The 17,471-nt window shown below is 37.0% G+C and overlaps 2 protein-coding genes across 4 annotated transcripts in view; one reads left to right on the top strand and one right to left on the bottom strand.

The window, feature by feature from the left end:
• Positions 1–1,604: 1,604 nt before the first annotated feature.
• LOC114465297 (uncharacterized) lies at positions 1,605–11,268 on the bottom strand. Of its 2 annotated transcripts, none has more exons than XM_028450221.1 (3): positions 11,016–11,268; positions 5,201–5,828; positions 1,605–3,477 (listed from the first exon to the last, which is right to left on the bottom strand). In XM_028450221.1, the coding sequence occupies exons 2-3, from the start codon at positions 5,753–5,755 to the stop codon at positions 2,890–2,892; spliced, it is 1,143 nt and encodes a 380-aa protein (XP_028306022.1). In that variant the 5' UTR covers positions 5,756–5,828; positions 11,016–11,268; the 3' UTR covers positions 1,605–2,889. The 2 variants fall into 2 exon arrangements, with proteins under 2 accessions (XP_028306022.1, XP_028306020.1); XM_028450219.1 differs by lacking the exon at positions 11,016–11,268 and adding an exon at positions 6,824–7,090.
• The window catches only part of chka (choline kinase alpha), a 29,692-nt gene continuing 22,993 nt past the window's right edge, over positions 10,773–17,471 (top strand). The window contains exons 1-3 of one of the 2 annotated variants that reach the window (XM_028450218.1): positions 11,634–11,771; positions 13,612–13,720; positions 14,244–14,310. In XM_028450218.1, coding sequence (XP_028306019.1) covers positions 13,674–13,720; positions 14,244–14,310 — 114 coding nt within the window. In that variant the 5' untranslated portion in view covers positions 11,634–11,771; positions 13,612–13,673. Of the gene's footprint in view, positions 11,772–13,611; positions 13,721–14,243; positions 14,311–17,471 lie in introns of both variants that reach the window. The other variant, XM_028450217.1, reaches the window with a different exon arrangement.

The raw sequence follows: 17,471 nt of genomic DNA, 5'->3' as shown, positions 1-17,471 counted from the left end.
TTGTAATGACAAACCTCATACACATGGGGAAAGTGAGGTCATTTATCCTAGGAGGAATTACGTTGAAATTATAGATCCAGATGAGTTATTAAATGTTAAAAGAGCTTGCCATAGTGTGGCTGGTCAACGTAAGAGCAAGGCTCTGGCTAGATTTTAGATTTTAGAAACACATTGTAGACTTGGACGCTTTTAAACAGCGCTGGTGTTTTAATAATATTGTTTGTTCAGTTGTTGATGAAGTCTTTATGAGTTAAACTCTCTTTTAAAAACATACTGGGTTTTAACTTTTTAATGCATTAGCACTTTATTAAATTGTAAAAACTAAATCTATGTAAATAAAATGTTTTGTAAAAATAAGAAAAAAATTCTCTCTCTTAAGTACCCAGAGAAACACTAATCTAAGGGAAGTCCAACAGCTGCACATCCACCACCACCACCATACATATTTTACACATCAAAGGAGAGGAAATAGAGAGAAAAATACAATAAAAAGAGGAAAAAAGACAGACAGCTTTAGTTGGGAGTGTCTCTTTATCCACAGCAGATGTTGGCTCTGCAAAGTGGATGTGAAAAAGTAACTGCAGTGAAGCAATGATGAAGAAGAAGTCACACTTGTGAAAGAGACCACGCACATTCCTGAGATACATCACAAAAAGCTGATTTATCTCCTCAGACACACCACCGCTAGAGCTCATCACTAAATGTACAAACTGTCCTCAAACAATCTCCGGATGCTTGCAGGGTTGGGGTCAATTATATTTTTCAGTTACAATTACATTTTTAATTACCCTTGTTCAATTACGATCACAGTGACCAGCATTTTTTCCAATTACAATAATTTTTTTTATCCTGGGAAAATCAATTACACTTGTGTTTTCGATTACATAAGTTCAATTTCAATTAATCACAAATACTGAGCCTGAAATAACCTAAGAAAAGTTAACCTTGCTCTTGTGTTAGCATCTATTATTATAACAGGTCCTAAATCAGCTGTAAAATACACTAAAAACAAATACATATCATCTAATGTATTTTCTTTCTATTGGTTACTTTGTTAAGCTTCCTAATCAGTGAAAACAGGTTTTAATACTTTTGGTGTGGGCGTCTGAGCCTTTTTTGTGTCAGTATACCCCTCAATTTTAATTTCTTTTTTAAAGGTAAAATGTAGGAAACATATTTTAATAATTGTTAATGGCATATGTGTAGAACTGTACATAGAACTGTAACACGGTTCCACAGTTTTGCGTTAAATTATAATTGACAATTTTCATAGAATTTCCACGGCAATTAGTCAATTATCTCTACTCAATTACAATTTCATCAGAATTACATTAATTTTTTTTAATTACAAATACAATTATAATAATGCCATAATTGTAATTAATTATGAATTAATTGCTTGTAGAAGTGAAATTTAATATGAGGGTGGAAAATATGGTACTATCCTGTGCTGCTGTTTTCTTTATGAAAAGAAAAAGATGTCAGTCATTATTAAATGAAATTAATTGTTTTTATTTGAAGCAATGTTCACATTTACAGCAAGGAAGAAAAAAAAAACACAAGATATTCAAAATAATCAAAGAACAATCTTCACTCATGCGCTGGTGTTGCTGCAAATAGAACACAACTTAGAGAATGTCGACCTCTGGTGGACAGGAATATGGTTGCAACGACACTAATTCAGTTTGTGAACTCTGTTGATTCCAATGGTTAAAAAAACTCTGTTTACGGTGCACAATATGAAGAAAACAGCGCACAAATCTGAACTTTTTTAGCGGGACAATCACTTCTGTGAAATGTTTTTGTTAATAATTCAACATCTTATTTTGTTAAATGGATCTCCCCATTAGCAAGATTTTGATATTTGTCTTATTCTCCCACACGCAGGCAAACACTCATAAATATTATTTCTTGTTTAGAACAAACAAAAAAGCCTAAATAATAATAATAATAATAATAATAATGCAATTAGCACAAAGAAAGATTAAAAGAAAATTAGTCCAGGTCTTATTCTTATCTTTTGCAGCCTTACAGTTCAAGCTACATCTTTACCATCCTGACATTTTGTTTCCTATCCAATGTTTTTATGTTCAAATGCATAGCTTTATAGATCATATTTCAATAATTTAAAAAAAAACAGTCTGATGCTCACGTTCTGTGCAGCTTGGCATTGCCCGTGAGAAATTCAAGTATTTATTGAATGAAATTTAAAACAGATGATACATGTATAGAACATTCTGGTTGTTTCCTATTGAAGAGAAAAACTATTCTAGTCATCAGATTACAAGAATAGCCTAAAACATATTGAGAAAATGAAAAAAAAAGCTGTATTTTTATGTTATAAACAAAGCATTTTGGAGACTCGTATGTATATGAAAAGTTGGCTTTGAGAAGACTTGAAGAAAACATTGAAATTTTAATTCACAGATTATTTTTTATTTTTAAAAAAGATACTTTTTTTTTTAAATCAGTAAAACTTTTATTAAAGTGAGACCCCGTTAGTGCTTCTACAAATGATTAAACGTCTTATCACAGATTTCACTGTGCATCTTATTTTTAGTTTCAACTGTTTTCAGATTAATTGACCTAGAGATTAAAAAAAGTAAATTTAAACCCAACAACCTTCTGGATTAAGACTTTAGTTATTAAGACTTGGAAAATGTGCTTTTTTATTTAATCTTCTCAAAGGATATGGTTTTTTTTTGGACTTTTGGTCACATCAGCTGTGAGACGGTGGAAGAACTTTCACTATGAAGCACCTTTACTTTTCCATCACTAACAGAACAAACTGAGGTCACACCAATCTCTTAAATTCCACATTTCACTTGGGTCACACTCGGCACACAAACGCTGGTGCATTTGTTTTTTACTTCTATGTTAATGGTCCGCCTACCACAGCCAGCTGTCCAGATGTTGAACACAGTAACAGGACTGGTCCAGGATAGTGGACAGCTCTGCATAGTTCCCGTCCCTCCACGTGGGGAGGAGCTTTTCGTTATTGAGGGCCTGGAGCTTTGGTGTCCCCTCCCGGAGGACGTGATACAGGCAGGGCCACCGACTCTGGATCCTCAACCGGGTCCTGCGGTCCAAAGTGATCCCTCGGACTATTTTCTTAGCTCGAAACTCACGGAGCGACGGAAGCTTCAAGCAGGAAAAGACCAGGCCTCGGCTCGGAGACACGTCCAGGAACTCCAGAGAGTGTGACTCCAGAGTGTAGGAGATGCCCAGGTTCCTCAGGGGGACCAGGACGTGTAACGTCAGGGACTTGAGGTTGGGCAGGGATTTGGTCAACGTCTGCAGTGTTGTGGGGGTCACGCCTTTGAACACCCAGAAGTATTTGAGCTCCAGGATTCGGAGCTGTTGGAAGTGTGTGAGCAGAGACACGGATAAATCCGACCAGTCAAAATGTAAACGCATCTTAGCGATCCGAGGGCAGCTGTCGGTGAGTTTACTGAGCAGCTCCTGAAAACTGTTCACCTGTTCAATGAGACAAACACAAATGAGCCACAGATGCCACGAGGGGTGGGGAAATAAATCAATAAACATAAGAATCAAGATTCTAATCATCCACAATTCTGAATCGATTCATAACCTTCAAAAATCTATTTTTTTTTGTAAGTCAAACAATACAAGTAAAAACAACAAGTACAGGATGAAAGCTGTTATACAGTATATATATATATATATATATATATACTGTATATGTATATGTATATATGTATATATATATATATATATATATATATATATATATATATATATATATAACAAAAGGAGGAGTGTGTGTGCATCAGAGCTGAGGAGGAGCTGAATAAGTATCTGGAGACTGATCCACTGTCTCTCTCAGAAGACCTCCTTCATTGGTGGAGGTACCATGACACAGCTTTCCCTCTACTAGCGCCATTAGCTAAACACTACTACCTATGTATCCCTGGTACTAGTGTTGCAGTGGAAAGAGTATTCTCCACCGCTAGAGACACTGTGACAGAACAGTGAAGCAATCTCAGTCCAGAAGATGGAGATCAGCTTCTTTTTCTGCAAAAGAACCCTGGATTTTCCTGATGGACAGTAATCCCATGTGGACAATTATGGACTGTGTAATCCTACACACCAAGCCCAAGATGTGTCCACCCTTATGTGATTTGTTGAGAAATCACACAAAATAGCAGTTCAAGTTTGCAGTGTTATTTGTATGCTTTTATTTTTGAAATATCAAATAAAAACACCAGTTTCATTGTTGTGTATTTTGAAATGGGAACCTTATGAGAGAGAAAAAGGCAATTTTGTTTATGAACATTAGCTTTATTTTTGTAGCTTATTCTTGTAGTCACTGAGAATAGAGTCTTACTAAAAAAAGTTTTTATTTTGAAAAATCACACCAAACACCAATTTGTGTTACTTGAGTACAGTTTTTTTTTTTTAACTTCTGGGAGAAAAATGCAGCTAGCCTATGCTTTCATTTAGGCAATTTTATTTTATTTCTTGTACAGAAAGTAAGTTTTTATTTGTTTAGCATGAATAACTGTTACCTTTTGTCTTAAGTTTGCCTTTGTGTGATATTGTTTTGATGCCGTAATTTGCCTCAACACACTATGCATTGTATCAATTGTGACACCCTCAAAGATTCATATCCCTAGATGCCAATAAATAAACTCTTTTACACCGATTACTAATGACGTGATGAGGACACAAGATCTATTTACCCGTTTCCTTCTTTTCTCATTTCGAACAAACTACAAGAAACCATTATTCATTGTTCTGTATTCATGTGTCAGTTTGTGGTTCAGGTTTGAGACTAAAAATAAATAAATTACCGTAGGGTTCTCCGATATATTGTTAGCACTTGTAACTTTGTAAATCTTCCATTTCTGCATCTGTTTTTTTAATCTTAGACATTATTAGATATTATTAAAAGCACTCTAACTGTATTTTTGTGGTCATTTTGTGTTAGTTTGGAATCATTTTATAAAACCTAGCTCCACAATTACATTATAAATGGATGAATGTCTTTGCACATGTTTTAAGAAATGCATTTATGACCTATTTAATGTGTTCAGAAAAAAATGTCTGAATTTGCTTTACACAGACTTTAAACGAGTTGTTAAATATCGGCATACCAGACATCAGCAGAAGAAAAAAAATCGAACATTGTGCATCCCTAGCTAGGATCAAAATCAATTTTGGAAAATTCGACACCAACCTGGTCCATTTTGGTGATGCTGTCCTGGTGTGAGCTGGAGCTGGAGTGGACCCTGAGGTCCAGTGGCTCCAGCAGAGTAAAGGTCCAGTTCAGGTCCAGGTGGCTGAGGTCTCTGCAGTGGACGTTATCCAGCAGGTGGCTGAGCAGTTCGCTCCACTTGTTGCAGCGATCGCCCAGGTCGAAGCTGGCCTTCAGCGTGAGCAGACTGGCCCGGCGAGAGATGAGGTGATGGGTGTAGTGGTGCACCCACGCCTTCCACCGCTCAAACTCGCGATTGGAAACCAGTAGACCCTCCTGGCCCAGGTGGAAGACGCCGCGACGGGAATAGTCTGCCACGCGCCACAGCTTCCAGGAGCGAACGAGGCAGCTCCAGCTGACGCAGACCAGCGCACAGCTGCACTTATCCACCTCGTTTAGGAAGGACAGGACGTGCAGCTGACATTCAACAGGCAGGAAGTTAAAAGGAAAGTAGTCGTCTGCAGCTTTACGTCGGCTGCTGACGGGCACCAGGGGGCGTTTTCGTGGGGACATGATCATAGATGAGTAACTGGTCATTGGTGGAAGTCAAAATCTCCATCGGCTGGTTTTGTGGTCCAGTTTCTTCATAAACACTTGTGCCCGATGCAGACTGACGATAAACAAACATAAAAAAAAACAAAGAAAGCATTTTGATTAGAAAGGTTTTCATCCAGAGCTTAATGCAGATTCAGTTAAAAAAAAAAACTGATCCAACTTAGAGCTGGATGACATATCGGGATTCAAGATATATTGAGTTTTCTATTATGACAATATAGAAAAATACAATATTGCCTATATCGATATATATATTTATAGCTTATTGTTTCAAAATACTTGTTTTAGGAATCGCTGCTTTCACTACTTCTCAGGATGGATTGTTGAGTGTGCCCTAACCCAGATCTACCACTAAATGAGCCAGAACTCACTCACACGTGCTGTCCCTCCTAGAAGAAAAAGCCAAAAGTGGCACTTGTGCTACTATTTATTAGTAAATGAGCCTGTGTGGCATTTTGCATCAGCACATTTAACTCAGAATTGTCTTTCTGGTAAGACTTCATTTGAATTAAAACCATCAAAATATATATCGTATATCGCCATTTTAAGAAAGAATATTGAGACATTTGTTTTGGTCCATATTGCCCAGCCCTAATCCAATACCACAGTGGGCACATAACTGTCTTTTAAGAATGATAAAATAATAATAATAAAAGAAAAAGCTGTTCATGCAATAAATACATCTTAAATGTAAACTAGTGCACTACACAGACAAAGTAATAATCATACTGACGCCATTATAATTGCAGAATTATTGTTAAGTATTGTTATTAATGATGATGAGAAAACAACGTGTTGACATGTGTGACAAGAGTGTCACCTGCGTAGTATTTCATATTGACACTTTATGAACACCTCACCACGTGATGTTTTATATTTGTGAAGCCGCGGCACAACATGAAGCTTTCATTAGCTTCATCCTTCACTTCCACGATTCAACATTTATCATTTTCCACAGTGACAAAAAAGTAATGTTATTTATCCCAACAACACTAAGGCACGTTGTGCGTTTATAATGTGGTAGGACAGAAAGTAAAGTTGAGTTTTTACCTTTTAGTCCTGCATCGTTCTTTCTGTGCTCCCCCTTACAGCTAAGCGGCTAACGGAGTTAAAATAAAAGCCTACAAATAAAAAGCCCAAAGCAGGGCGTGTTTTGTAATTTAATGAAATTCAACTGTACGTGTGGATTTTTGCCTTGGATTGGATTAAACTTATTGGATAAAACCACATTTTAATTATAGGATTATATTAGCTTGAAGCCGTGATACCGGCTGATTAGCTGCACAACAGTTGAGCTCTGTTTTTGTTTACGTTCTGGCATCATGATGATGACGACATCAATATGCGTCGAGGGACTTATTTTGCTACCCGGAGTCGCACAACCGGGCGGAGCTTAATGAATTAGCTCAAAACTCAACGTCTCTTCATTTTCCAATAATATAACCAATGTTGGGAGTAACTAGTTATTTTTGTATTATATTACAGTAATATATTCCTTTTTTGGAGTAATTCAGTAGTATAACTCATTACAAAAGTTAAAAGTGGTAATATATTGTGCATATTTGCCTTGTTTTCTCACTGTTTGCAATTGTTTGACGAAAAAAAGATGATCATTATAGTTAAATATAACTTATGGGGAACAAAAAAAGAGTTTTCTGCTGATAAAACTTAGACCGATGTTATTTGAACACTATCAGTGTAATATAATTAGTGTTCTGGACCAAGACTAACTCAAAGTAGTGTAACTCAGTTACATTTTAAAAAAAAACAATATTGTAATACAAATATATTACATTTTTATCCCAGTAACTAGTAATATAAATATATTACAAGTTTAGAGTAACTTACCCAACACTGAATATAACACATTAAAACAATGGATGTTAGTAAAGAGTGATGACGTATGATGTTTGGTACAAACTGTGGCATTTTAAAAGCCTTACCACGCTACACTCGCAATGTTTCTAATTCTTTGTGATATTTACCCCTTGTGTTTTGACTCTTTTTTTGTTTGTTTGTTTGTTTGTTTTTTTGTACGTTTGTGATAAAGGATTTTGTTGGAAACACGTTTTGCAAATAAAATTGGTAATCCAATGTTTACTGGTAATTCCCACAACAGCCACTTTCAGCTCAGAATTAGTTTATTTCTTAAAGAAAAAAATAAATAAATAGTCCCTTTTTCAATCTTGGAAATAGAAATCATTAGATTAGATTAGAGATATTTCTTGAAATACGTATTGCAAGAAATAGTTTTGTGTTATTATTAAAGCTACTTTCAATTCTCCCCTATATCAGCTACTATAATGAGATTTGGGGCAACACTTATAAAATTATTTTAGATCCACTCTGCCAATGTCAGAAAAAAGCCTTAAGAATTGTTCATAATGTAGGATTGGGGTCATACAAATGCGCTGTTCTAAACATCTCACATAATGAAAATTGAAGACCTAAATAAATGTAAAAATCTTGTTGTGATGTATAAAGCAAGTCGTAATCTTCTCCCTGTAAACATTCAGAAATGGTTTAAAGGTAGAAAAGGAAATTATAATTTAAGAGGAGTATTTGTGATGAGAAAACAATGCGTTCACACCACCCTTAAAACTATGTGTATCTCCCAAGTAGGAATAACTCTGTGGAATGAGTTGGATAAAGAGACTAAAAGAAGCCAAACACTAGGACACTTTAAAAGAATATATAAAGACATTATCTTTAGGAAATATGCTGGAGAATACTCATATTTTTTCATTATTGTACAGTGTATTTATTTTTGTATAACTATAAATAATAAACGGAAAGTAGGATATGTGCTTTGTTATTTGTATGACTTTAAATTATGCTTTTTGTTTTCCTTTGGTTGTACGACCATAAACGATTGTTAAAAATGTACAAGCATAGACTCATGCATGTGTTGTTTGCAGGGGTATACGCTGAAAGTTTGTGTAGTGATAAATTAGATGTACGAGAGATGAGGGGTAGGTTTTTACGAGTTGTTTAAACTTCTTCCTGCTCCTTTTGAGCACAATTGTTTTAGTATTGTTGTTATGTAAAATAAGTTTGTAATACGCCGCTCAAACGAATAAATAAATGAAATGAAATGAATTGATTGTGTAGTGTGAGGACTTTGGATTGATTGCCATCCACATTCAGGGTTTTTTTTTTCTTTTTGTCATGCTACGTATTTATGAATTGTTGTGATATTCATACGTAGCGCCCCTCATTGGCAAGTACTTCTGTTTGCTATTAATAAGTAGATTAAACTAAACTACGAAGCTACATTTGACTATCTGGAATTAACATTATAGATGTCAACAACATAATTGTGACAACTCAAAATAAAATTTTGACTAGTCAAAAATACAGTTAGAGATATCTGTAACTCAGTTTCGACTAGTAAAAACTGAGTTACAGATATCTACAAAACGTCACGAAAAAATGCCCTTTGCCTCGTCACGCATCCTAAATGCCATTTGCTGATATCTGTAACTGAGTTTTGACTCCTCTAAACTATGTTTAAAGATATCTGTAATTACATTGTGACGAGTCAAAAATCGTGTTTATGACTCATATGACACTGCTCATGCAAGGCTTTTCATTGGATACCAAACCTATGACCTGGATGAGAGAATAAACATAATTTTAGTGTTGGCAGAAGAAATGGCAGTTGCGGTAATTGATAAGATCTTTAGGAAATGGGGTTAGGGTAAGGGTAAGGGTAAGGGTAAGGGTAAGGGTAAGGGTTAGAGTTAGGGTTGGTGTTAGGGTTAGACTTAGGGTTAGTGTTAGGGTTAGAGTTAGGGTTAGGGTTAGATGGTTAGAGAGAAGTTACATTCAAGGACTTTGTGGGGAGCAACAGCTAAGTTCACTTGAGAGTTGTGCAAGAAATCTATGACGTATTGAACCTTTTGTTGTCTCACATTTGACCTCCCGTCCATTGGTAGCTCCTCCTCCTACCTGTCATGACAGATATCTGCAATATCAGTTGGCCTATAGTCGAAACTCTCGTTCAAGATATCTGTAATTACATTTTCACTAGTTACAATTAAAGTTAATGATATCTTGAATTTGAGCTATCTCTAACCACAATTAATTTAAAGATATCTCTAACTCGATAATTGATATCTGCAACTAAATTATGACTAACCATAACTCCATTTAGATACAAGTGCATTCTGACTGGGCGTAATTCCAGTTCAAGATATCTAAATATATAACTTCATTTTGACTTGTTAAAACGTGATTAAAGATTTCTACAAATGTCACTAAAGATATATTTAATGGATGGGAGTTGAAGACATCTTGATTTGACTATTCAAAATTAAATTGTAGATATCTCTCGAGCCGTGGATAGTCATAATTTAGTTGCAGATATCCACATCTCACATTGCACCTATCCATAACTGAATTAAAGATATTTGTAATGACAAACCTCATACACTTCAATGGGGAAAGTGAGGTCATTTATCCTAGGAGGAATTACGTTGTGGATATCTGAAATTACAACTGTGGATAGGAAGAATGTCATTGTAAATATACAAAATGTTCATTTTGACTCGGAAGAATTACATTGCAGATATCTGAGTTGCAGATCCAGACTAGTTATTAAATGATAAAACGGCTTGCCATAACTAACCCTAACCTTCTGAAGTGGATTTTAATTTCTTGCCCGGAATGGTCACATGACTTCCGGTAACGTCATAGGTCACGTTCGAATAGACCCTTTCATTATTTGTAAATACTGTGATGTTTTTTGTTGGGCGGGGCTTAGCCTTGCCATTGTCTTTGTTTTTTCTGAATCTGCTGGAATTATATTAAACTTTAATTTACGTCCACTAACGTTATTCTGGAACCCAAACACACAACAACACGACATTCTAAAGCTGTAACGTTACGAGCCTCCACAGTCTTTAGCCAGCGGCGTTTCCTGTTTGCCTCCAGCAACGTCACTAGTGACGTAGGCCATTAAAGGGTCTTACGGCTACGTACGGATAGCCACTTCTATTAGTATACATCCAGTCATATTTCAGTAATATTCATATACTTTCCTTTAAATTGACATATGCCCCTTTACATTTGTATACAGGGGATTTCACTACAGACGTCAGTAGGCGTTTTAATGCAGAACAACATTTCTGAATACTCTGAATACTCAGCCTTTCACTAAATGATCTGCATTTAAAAAACAAAAAAAAAAAAAAAAAAAACCGTAAAACAGCACACGATATTTGTAACGGTGTGAACAAACCTGCCAGTCAGCAGGTTCAGTTTCCTGACAATGTTACCACGGTAACGTACTCGTAGTTACATCTCGTTCAGGAATGGAATTCTCAGTTTCCCTCATTTGAGCCCGAACATACTCAGAGTTAGAACATAACCAGCGTTCAGGAATACCCCTCCGTACAAACGTGACCTACACAGTTCGGCCTGTGCAACAATAAATAAGTCATATTTCCGTTATTTGCGGGGCCATATACAGGTTTGTTGCGGCCCTGCAGGGCTGTGTCTCTGCCAACCAATCAGAGGAGACGAGGACAACCTGGGTCACGTGACTCACTTCCTCCCTCCTTTAAGACCCCGCACGTCCCGCACGCCTGATTCATTCGCTGCCAGTGAACATTGTAACCGTCTACAAAGCTAGCGCTGCTAATTCTAGCACCAGACACGACCTATAAACGTCCTCCATCATCTCTGAAACACAAAGACCAGAGAAGAGAACAAGAGGAGCAGCAACGTCTTCACTAAAGCCGAGTCTTCCTTGAATGATGAAAACCAAATTCATTAATGGAGTCTCTAACTCCCCCTCCATGTCACTGGGTCTACTGGTCACGGAAAACGCCCTGCACGTACAGCCAGACACCCGGGACCAGGAGTGTGAGGAGCTGGACGTGGTCGAACATCCCGATGTGGAGACCCGATGTAAGGCGTACCATTGGTGCAGGGAGTTCCTGCACGGAGCCTGGAAGAAGCTGCCCGAGGAGGACTTCCACATCTCCGTCATCAGGTAAAACAATTCATTTAGTTTCTCCGGTGGTTAGGATGAGATAATCCTCTGATAATCACACACACTATGATAGCACCATGTATTACTGTGGGAAATACATCTGAACCAAGAGGCCTTCTCTACACAGGCCTATATATATATATATATATATATATATCAAAACTCATATCTTAATATTTTTTTTCTCAAAATGCCGATATACAATATAACTCCCGATAATTTTAATTCAAATTAAGTCTCAGCAGAAAAACAATTCTGAGGTAAATTTCCTGGTGAAAAATTCCACACAGACACATTTATTAGCAAACAGCTGATCTATAGACCCCTTAACTCATTCAGTGCCAGCCATTTTACAGCATTTTGACGAATTTTTAAAGACCCACAGAATATTTTGTACTATGACAATCTTAATTCTGACACCAGATTCTGAAAAAATAATTGTGTTTCTAGCTTGTTTCGTTCTTCCGTAATCAGTTGTTGAATAGAGCCAAGTTTTGCACAAATTGCCAGTTTGTGACAAAAAAGCTGCGAAAAACGGCTTTTTCCAAAAAAAAAAAAACCTATTAGTGACTTTAAAGCATTTTTTTTTTTTGCTATAGGGACACCTCAACAGTGATTTCCTTCTATAAAACTACAAAAACAACACTGAGACTGGGCTTTTAATGGCAATATTATTAATATTTCTTTATCTATGTCAGAATTGAATGGTTTTCTTACTGGATTTTGGCCATCCTCCAAGTCTCTCCCCCATCATTCTCCACACATGCAACTTCCTCCTTCTCCCGGACATGCCGAGTGTTAGCGCTTGCCTTGTTTTTTTTAATCGCTTTCTCTCACCATTACGACACTCTCAATAGTCCTCTTAGTTCCACACATGCTCTGGGCGAGTGTAAGCTGCTGTGATGTGTTGGTCACTACATCATGGTACAAGCTCATTCACAGGAGAGCTTTGTCACACTGTCCCCTAGCAACCCCAGCCAAAAAACACAATTTACGTCTATACGTCTACACGTGAATGGCACTCAATGAGTTAATGGCCCACGTCACTCGTGACCTAGCTGGAGGCAAACAGGAAACGCCGCTGTTTAAAGACTGTGGAGGTTAATACTGTTACAGCTTTAGAATATTGTCTTGTGTGTTTGGCTGCCGGAATAGGAGGAATAACGTTAGTGGTTGTAAATTAAAGTTTTATAGGATTCCAGCAGACACTCCTGCTCAGAAAAATTAAGACAATTGTGGATTGGCCTCCAGGCTAAGCCCCGCCCAACAAAATATTTCACAATGTTTTCAAACAATCAAAGGGTCTATATGTTCTACTTTGGTCTTTTTCTCCTCTAAAGGACACAAACGCTTGCTCGCGCACACGCATGCACACTCGTGGTGCGCGTACACACAATAACACTTGTGCACAAACACACACGCACAATAACACTTGTGCGCACACACACATGAACACTCGTGTGCGCACACAAATACACGATCACCCATAAGCACTCGCAAGCACTTGTGCGTGCACACACACAATCACTCATGATGCACGCACACACAATCACTGGTGCACGCACACACGAACATTCGTGATGCGCGCATACACACACAATAACACCTGTGCGCAAACACACAATCATTCGTGGTCACACACACAAATGCGAGCACACACAAACATTGGTGGTGCACACACACACAAACACTCGTGGTGCGCAGACGCATACAAACACAGATATAAAAAAAATACACATGCACAAAAATGCCCTCATTATTTCATTGCTGGATTATGTTTGGACTTTAGGAGGTAGTTTGTGGTGCAGCTGTAATAATATGTTTGTTTGTCCTTTTTAAGGGGGGGTCTGAGCAACAAGCTCTTCCTGTGCAGCCTCCCTGACAGCTGGGACTGCGTCGCCGATGAACCCAGGAATGTCCTGCTTCGCCTCTATGGGGCCATCCTGCAGGTGGGAGCCACATCCCTGTTCACTTACTGATCTACTGTTGAAACGCAAAGCATGTGAACTGTCAGGTAGTGAGTGTATTAGTGTAATAAAGTAGCCACCCTACCTCTGTACTAGTTATCAGTGAAAGTATATAAAATAAATGTATAGTTTAGTGTAAGAATCCAACACAACAATGACAGTGTGTATTTAAAACATTGAGATAACAGGTTTATTTGGGGTAAAAACTGGCAGTTCATCAACTAAATCGATGTGTTTGGAAAGCAGTGGTAAGGTTTTAATGTGTATAAATCATTGAGATAACAGATGCTGTGGTTTGATAGTCGCACAAACAGGTTGTTGTTTTCGTGTGTGTGTGTGCGTGCTGGCTCATATGCTTAAATCAGTTTATGCAAGCATGTGCGATTATGTTTCCAAGTTGTATGCATGCATGTATGGTTGTGTTTGTGTGCGTGTGTGTGTGCGTGCGTGCGTGTACACAGTGATGTACCCCCATGGCTGTACATGCATGTGTTCTTTGCCGTAGGCTTCCCAAAGGAGCGTGCCTTCCTAGGGCACTCTTGTTTCCAGGTGAAACCCCACCAAAAAACACGGTACAGTATGAGATCCCTGAAATCTCAACCAAATATTCAAACGTAACACACTGTTTTTTTTTTTTTCAATAACATTCGAGGGGGAGATACGGTGTGGAGGGAAAGCAGTGTGAAAATCACTCACGGGATTCCCCCTCCCACCACCTGTCTGTCTCCTTTATTTCTATAAACGAACCGCCAGCAGAATGAAAGTAGTTTAGAACCTAGGTTCCCAAAGTGGGGTATAGGTATTCCCAGAGGTACACAGATTGTTATAGTTGGTACACGAATAAAAATTAAGAACAGCGCGACAACATTGGAAACTAGAATATAAATGGACCAGTAGTCAGGAGCCTCCATGCATTGCCTCAGATTACACATGCAGAGCCCCCTCATGCAGCCTCAGACAAGGGCTGCACGATTATGGCCAAAATGCTAATCACGTTTTTTTTTATCAATATCGTAATCATGATTATATTCACAATTATTTATCATATTAGGGAAAAATCTGAGTTTTTATTGCACTACTTTTAAACAAACAATATATGAACCGTTTACAGTGCAAAATTAAGCTTTAAAGTGGAATTATAATTAAAAAACGTAATTAAAAAACTTTTACCCCAAGAATTTAAAATGTACAAATGGCTAACCGAATAAATACACTATTACAGAGTGCAGAGTCCGTATTTTAAATGTAAATATTGCAGACGATCAGGGTAATTTAATCGTGGCAACCAAAATCGTGATCACGATTAAAATTTGATTAATTGTGCAGCTCTACCTCAGACAGAGAAACAATTTCATAAAAAAAGTGCAAATATGAAACATGACTACCTGTCAACATTGAGCTTTTGACTCAATGTTCCACAGTGTGGATAGAAAAATGAATGGGATATATATATATATAATTTTGGTAGCCAGAACATCACCACAATTTAATGACGTGTTTCTTGTCCCATTTATCAATTTTTCTGAAAATTTTATCCAAATTCATTCATAACTTTTCAAGTTATTTTTCTCTACTGACAGACAGATAAACGGAGGGTAAAACATAAGCGCAGAGCGGCACTGCATTAGCTTAGCATTTGCGTAGCATATAATTCCAACATCATCACTGTTGAGGACATCATCTGTGTTCTAAAACACTGTTTAACAGAAGTTCCACAGTGTGGATATATATATATATATTTTTTTTTTTGGTATCCAGAACGTCACCAAAATGTATCCGTTCATAACTTTTTAAGTTATCTTGCTAACTGACAGACTAACAGATAAACGGGGGGTAAAGCATAGCCTTACCCGCTCTTCGCTCCGCCTCTGCACTTCGCTCTTGGCGGAGATAATAATAAGAATAATAATCATTCAGAATACATTGTTTTCTTGTGTGCTTACAGATTATTATTATTTTCATTACATATTTTTCTTTAACAGGATAGGTAAAATTCAGGGACAAATTTCACTGTTGTGCTGCATTGTATTTTACATTACATTATGTTTTTTAGAGTACATGAATTCAAGTTAAATGTCTGAAGGGGTACGAGACTGTGAGAAGTTTAGGAACCACTGGTTTAGAAGTCAATCAGTTCAGTTTTTCAGCGAGTGGATGATGCTGACAATGACTCTGCACATCGATGAACAGCAACTGTCTTCTGCCTGTGCAGGGTCACCTTTGCGCTAAGGCTGGACAATATGGATCAAAACTCGTATCTCGATATTTTTTCTTAAAATTAAGATGTAAATAACAAGTATTTTGTTACAAAATAAGCTATAGAAGATATGTATCTCGATATAGGCAATATTGTAATTTTTGTTTTTTACTTATTTATTTAGCATACATAAAAAAAAATTAACACAAACAATTTAAAACGAAAACCAACAAACAAACACTAATAAAATCACGAGACTAATATATAAACAAAGTACACAAAAAAAATCAAAAGACAAATGAAAATTTTGAACAAAATATTGATTGAAGATCAAGGAAGAAATACAAACTTAAAATATATATACATACATACATACATATTACACATGGATTGTAATCATGGTGGCATAGAGTCAAGTGAGAATATCGCTATATGGCCAAAATGGAAATCTCGATATATCTTGAATATTAATATATCGCCCAGCCCTACTTTGCGCTATGATGAGAGAAAACATATTCTGCTTTACCTCTTTTTTTTTTTCTTCACCTAAATCTTTTGGCGTGACGTGGCCAAGAAGTCCAAAGTCCATAATTTCAGTCTCATCCTGCAGTAAGAGAGACAAATTCTCTGTGAGATTAGCAGCTTTAAACTATTTGATTTCACGACTGAGCTAAAAACAATGGACTGCTACATCTCTGTCACTGTGTGGTGTGCTCATATTTGTTGCTCATAGCAATTGAACATCATCACCAGATGAAAGCCAGATCTAAAAACTAAAAAAAGGCATAGAAGTACCTGCTGAGGAGGACTCACATTAAGTATTAACTTGAGTGTACTTAATTGCTAATGGGTGACTAAGCCTTTATTGCAGGTAAAGTATGAGTTGGGGGCAAAAAGCAATAATGTCCATCACCACGGTAACTGTAGCCATCTGTGCCACAACCTAAATGCCTCTCAGGATGAATTCCTGACGTCTAATTAAAAAGCTAATATGATTAAGGAACTCTGATATGGTGTGGGCTGCTAATGGTTTAACTGCTGGTAAAGATGTTTCTCAGCAATGAAAGTATGTGATGACGAGGCGGTGAACGTACTGTATATGTAGCAGCAGCTTGGTGACTCATTGCTTGCTGACTTGCAGTCTAGTTTCTTTTCCTGGCCTGTTTTATTGACCTAAAGTCAATGTTGTTTGACCTGAAATGTAAAAAAAAATTAACTTTCATTAAAATGAAAAAGTAGCCTTCAAATTACAGCTTCAAGCTAATGGCCAGTGATGGAAGAAGACTTTTATAAAAGGGGAGAACAAAGACTACACACTTATTTAAAGCTCTAAAACCAATGTAAAGCTGTCAATACCACTTAGATATATCTTCTTGATTGAATGCTACACAGTTTGTAACTAAAGTTCAATTTGCATCTTTCTGTCATTTAAAAAAAAAAATGTATTTGTCCAGTTAAACTATTGTAAAGAAAATACTGTAATTACTTACTGTAATTGTGCATCTTTTAATGTGACGTGCTGTGTGTTGCCAATGA

Source organism: Gouania willdenowi, chromosome 6 (genome assembly GCF_900634775.1).
Source record: "Gouania willdenowi chromosome 6, fGouWil2.1, whole genome shotgun sequence".
NCBI classification, from domain to species: domain Eukaryota; kingdom Metazoa; phylum Chordata; class Actinopteri; order Blenniiformes; family Gobiesocidae; genus Gouania; species Gouania willdenowi.
The sequence above is the reverse complement of the archived record's forward strand: the minus strand, read 5'-3'. Positions and strand labels throughout refer to the sequence as shown.

Bases quoted from the DNA above. Each gene is read 5' to 3' on its own strand.
- LOC114465297 (XM_028450221.1), bottom strand. From the start codon at position 5,755: ATGACCAGTTACTCATCTATGATCATGTCCCCACGAAAACGCCCCCTG. The intron at 3,478-5,200 runs GTTGGTGTCGAA...CTCATTGAACAG, and splicing joins GCATCACCAAAATGGACCAG to GTGAACAGTTTTCAGGAGCT.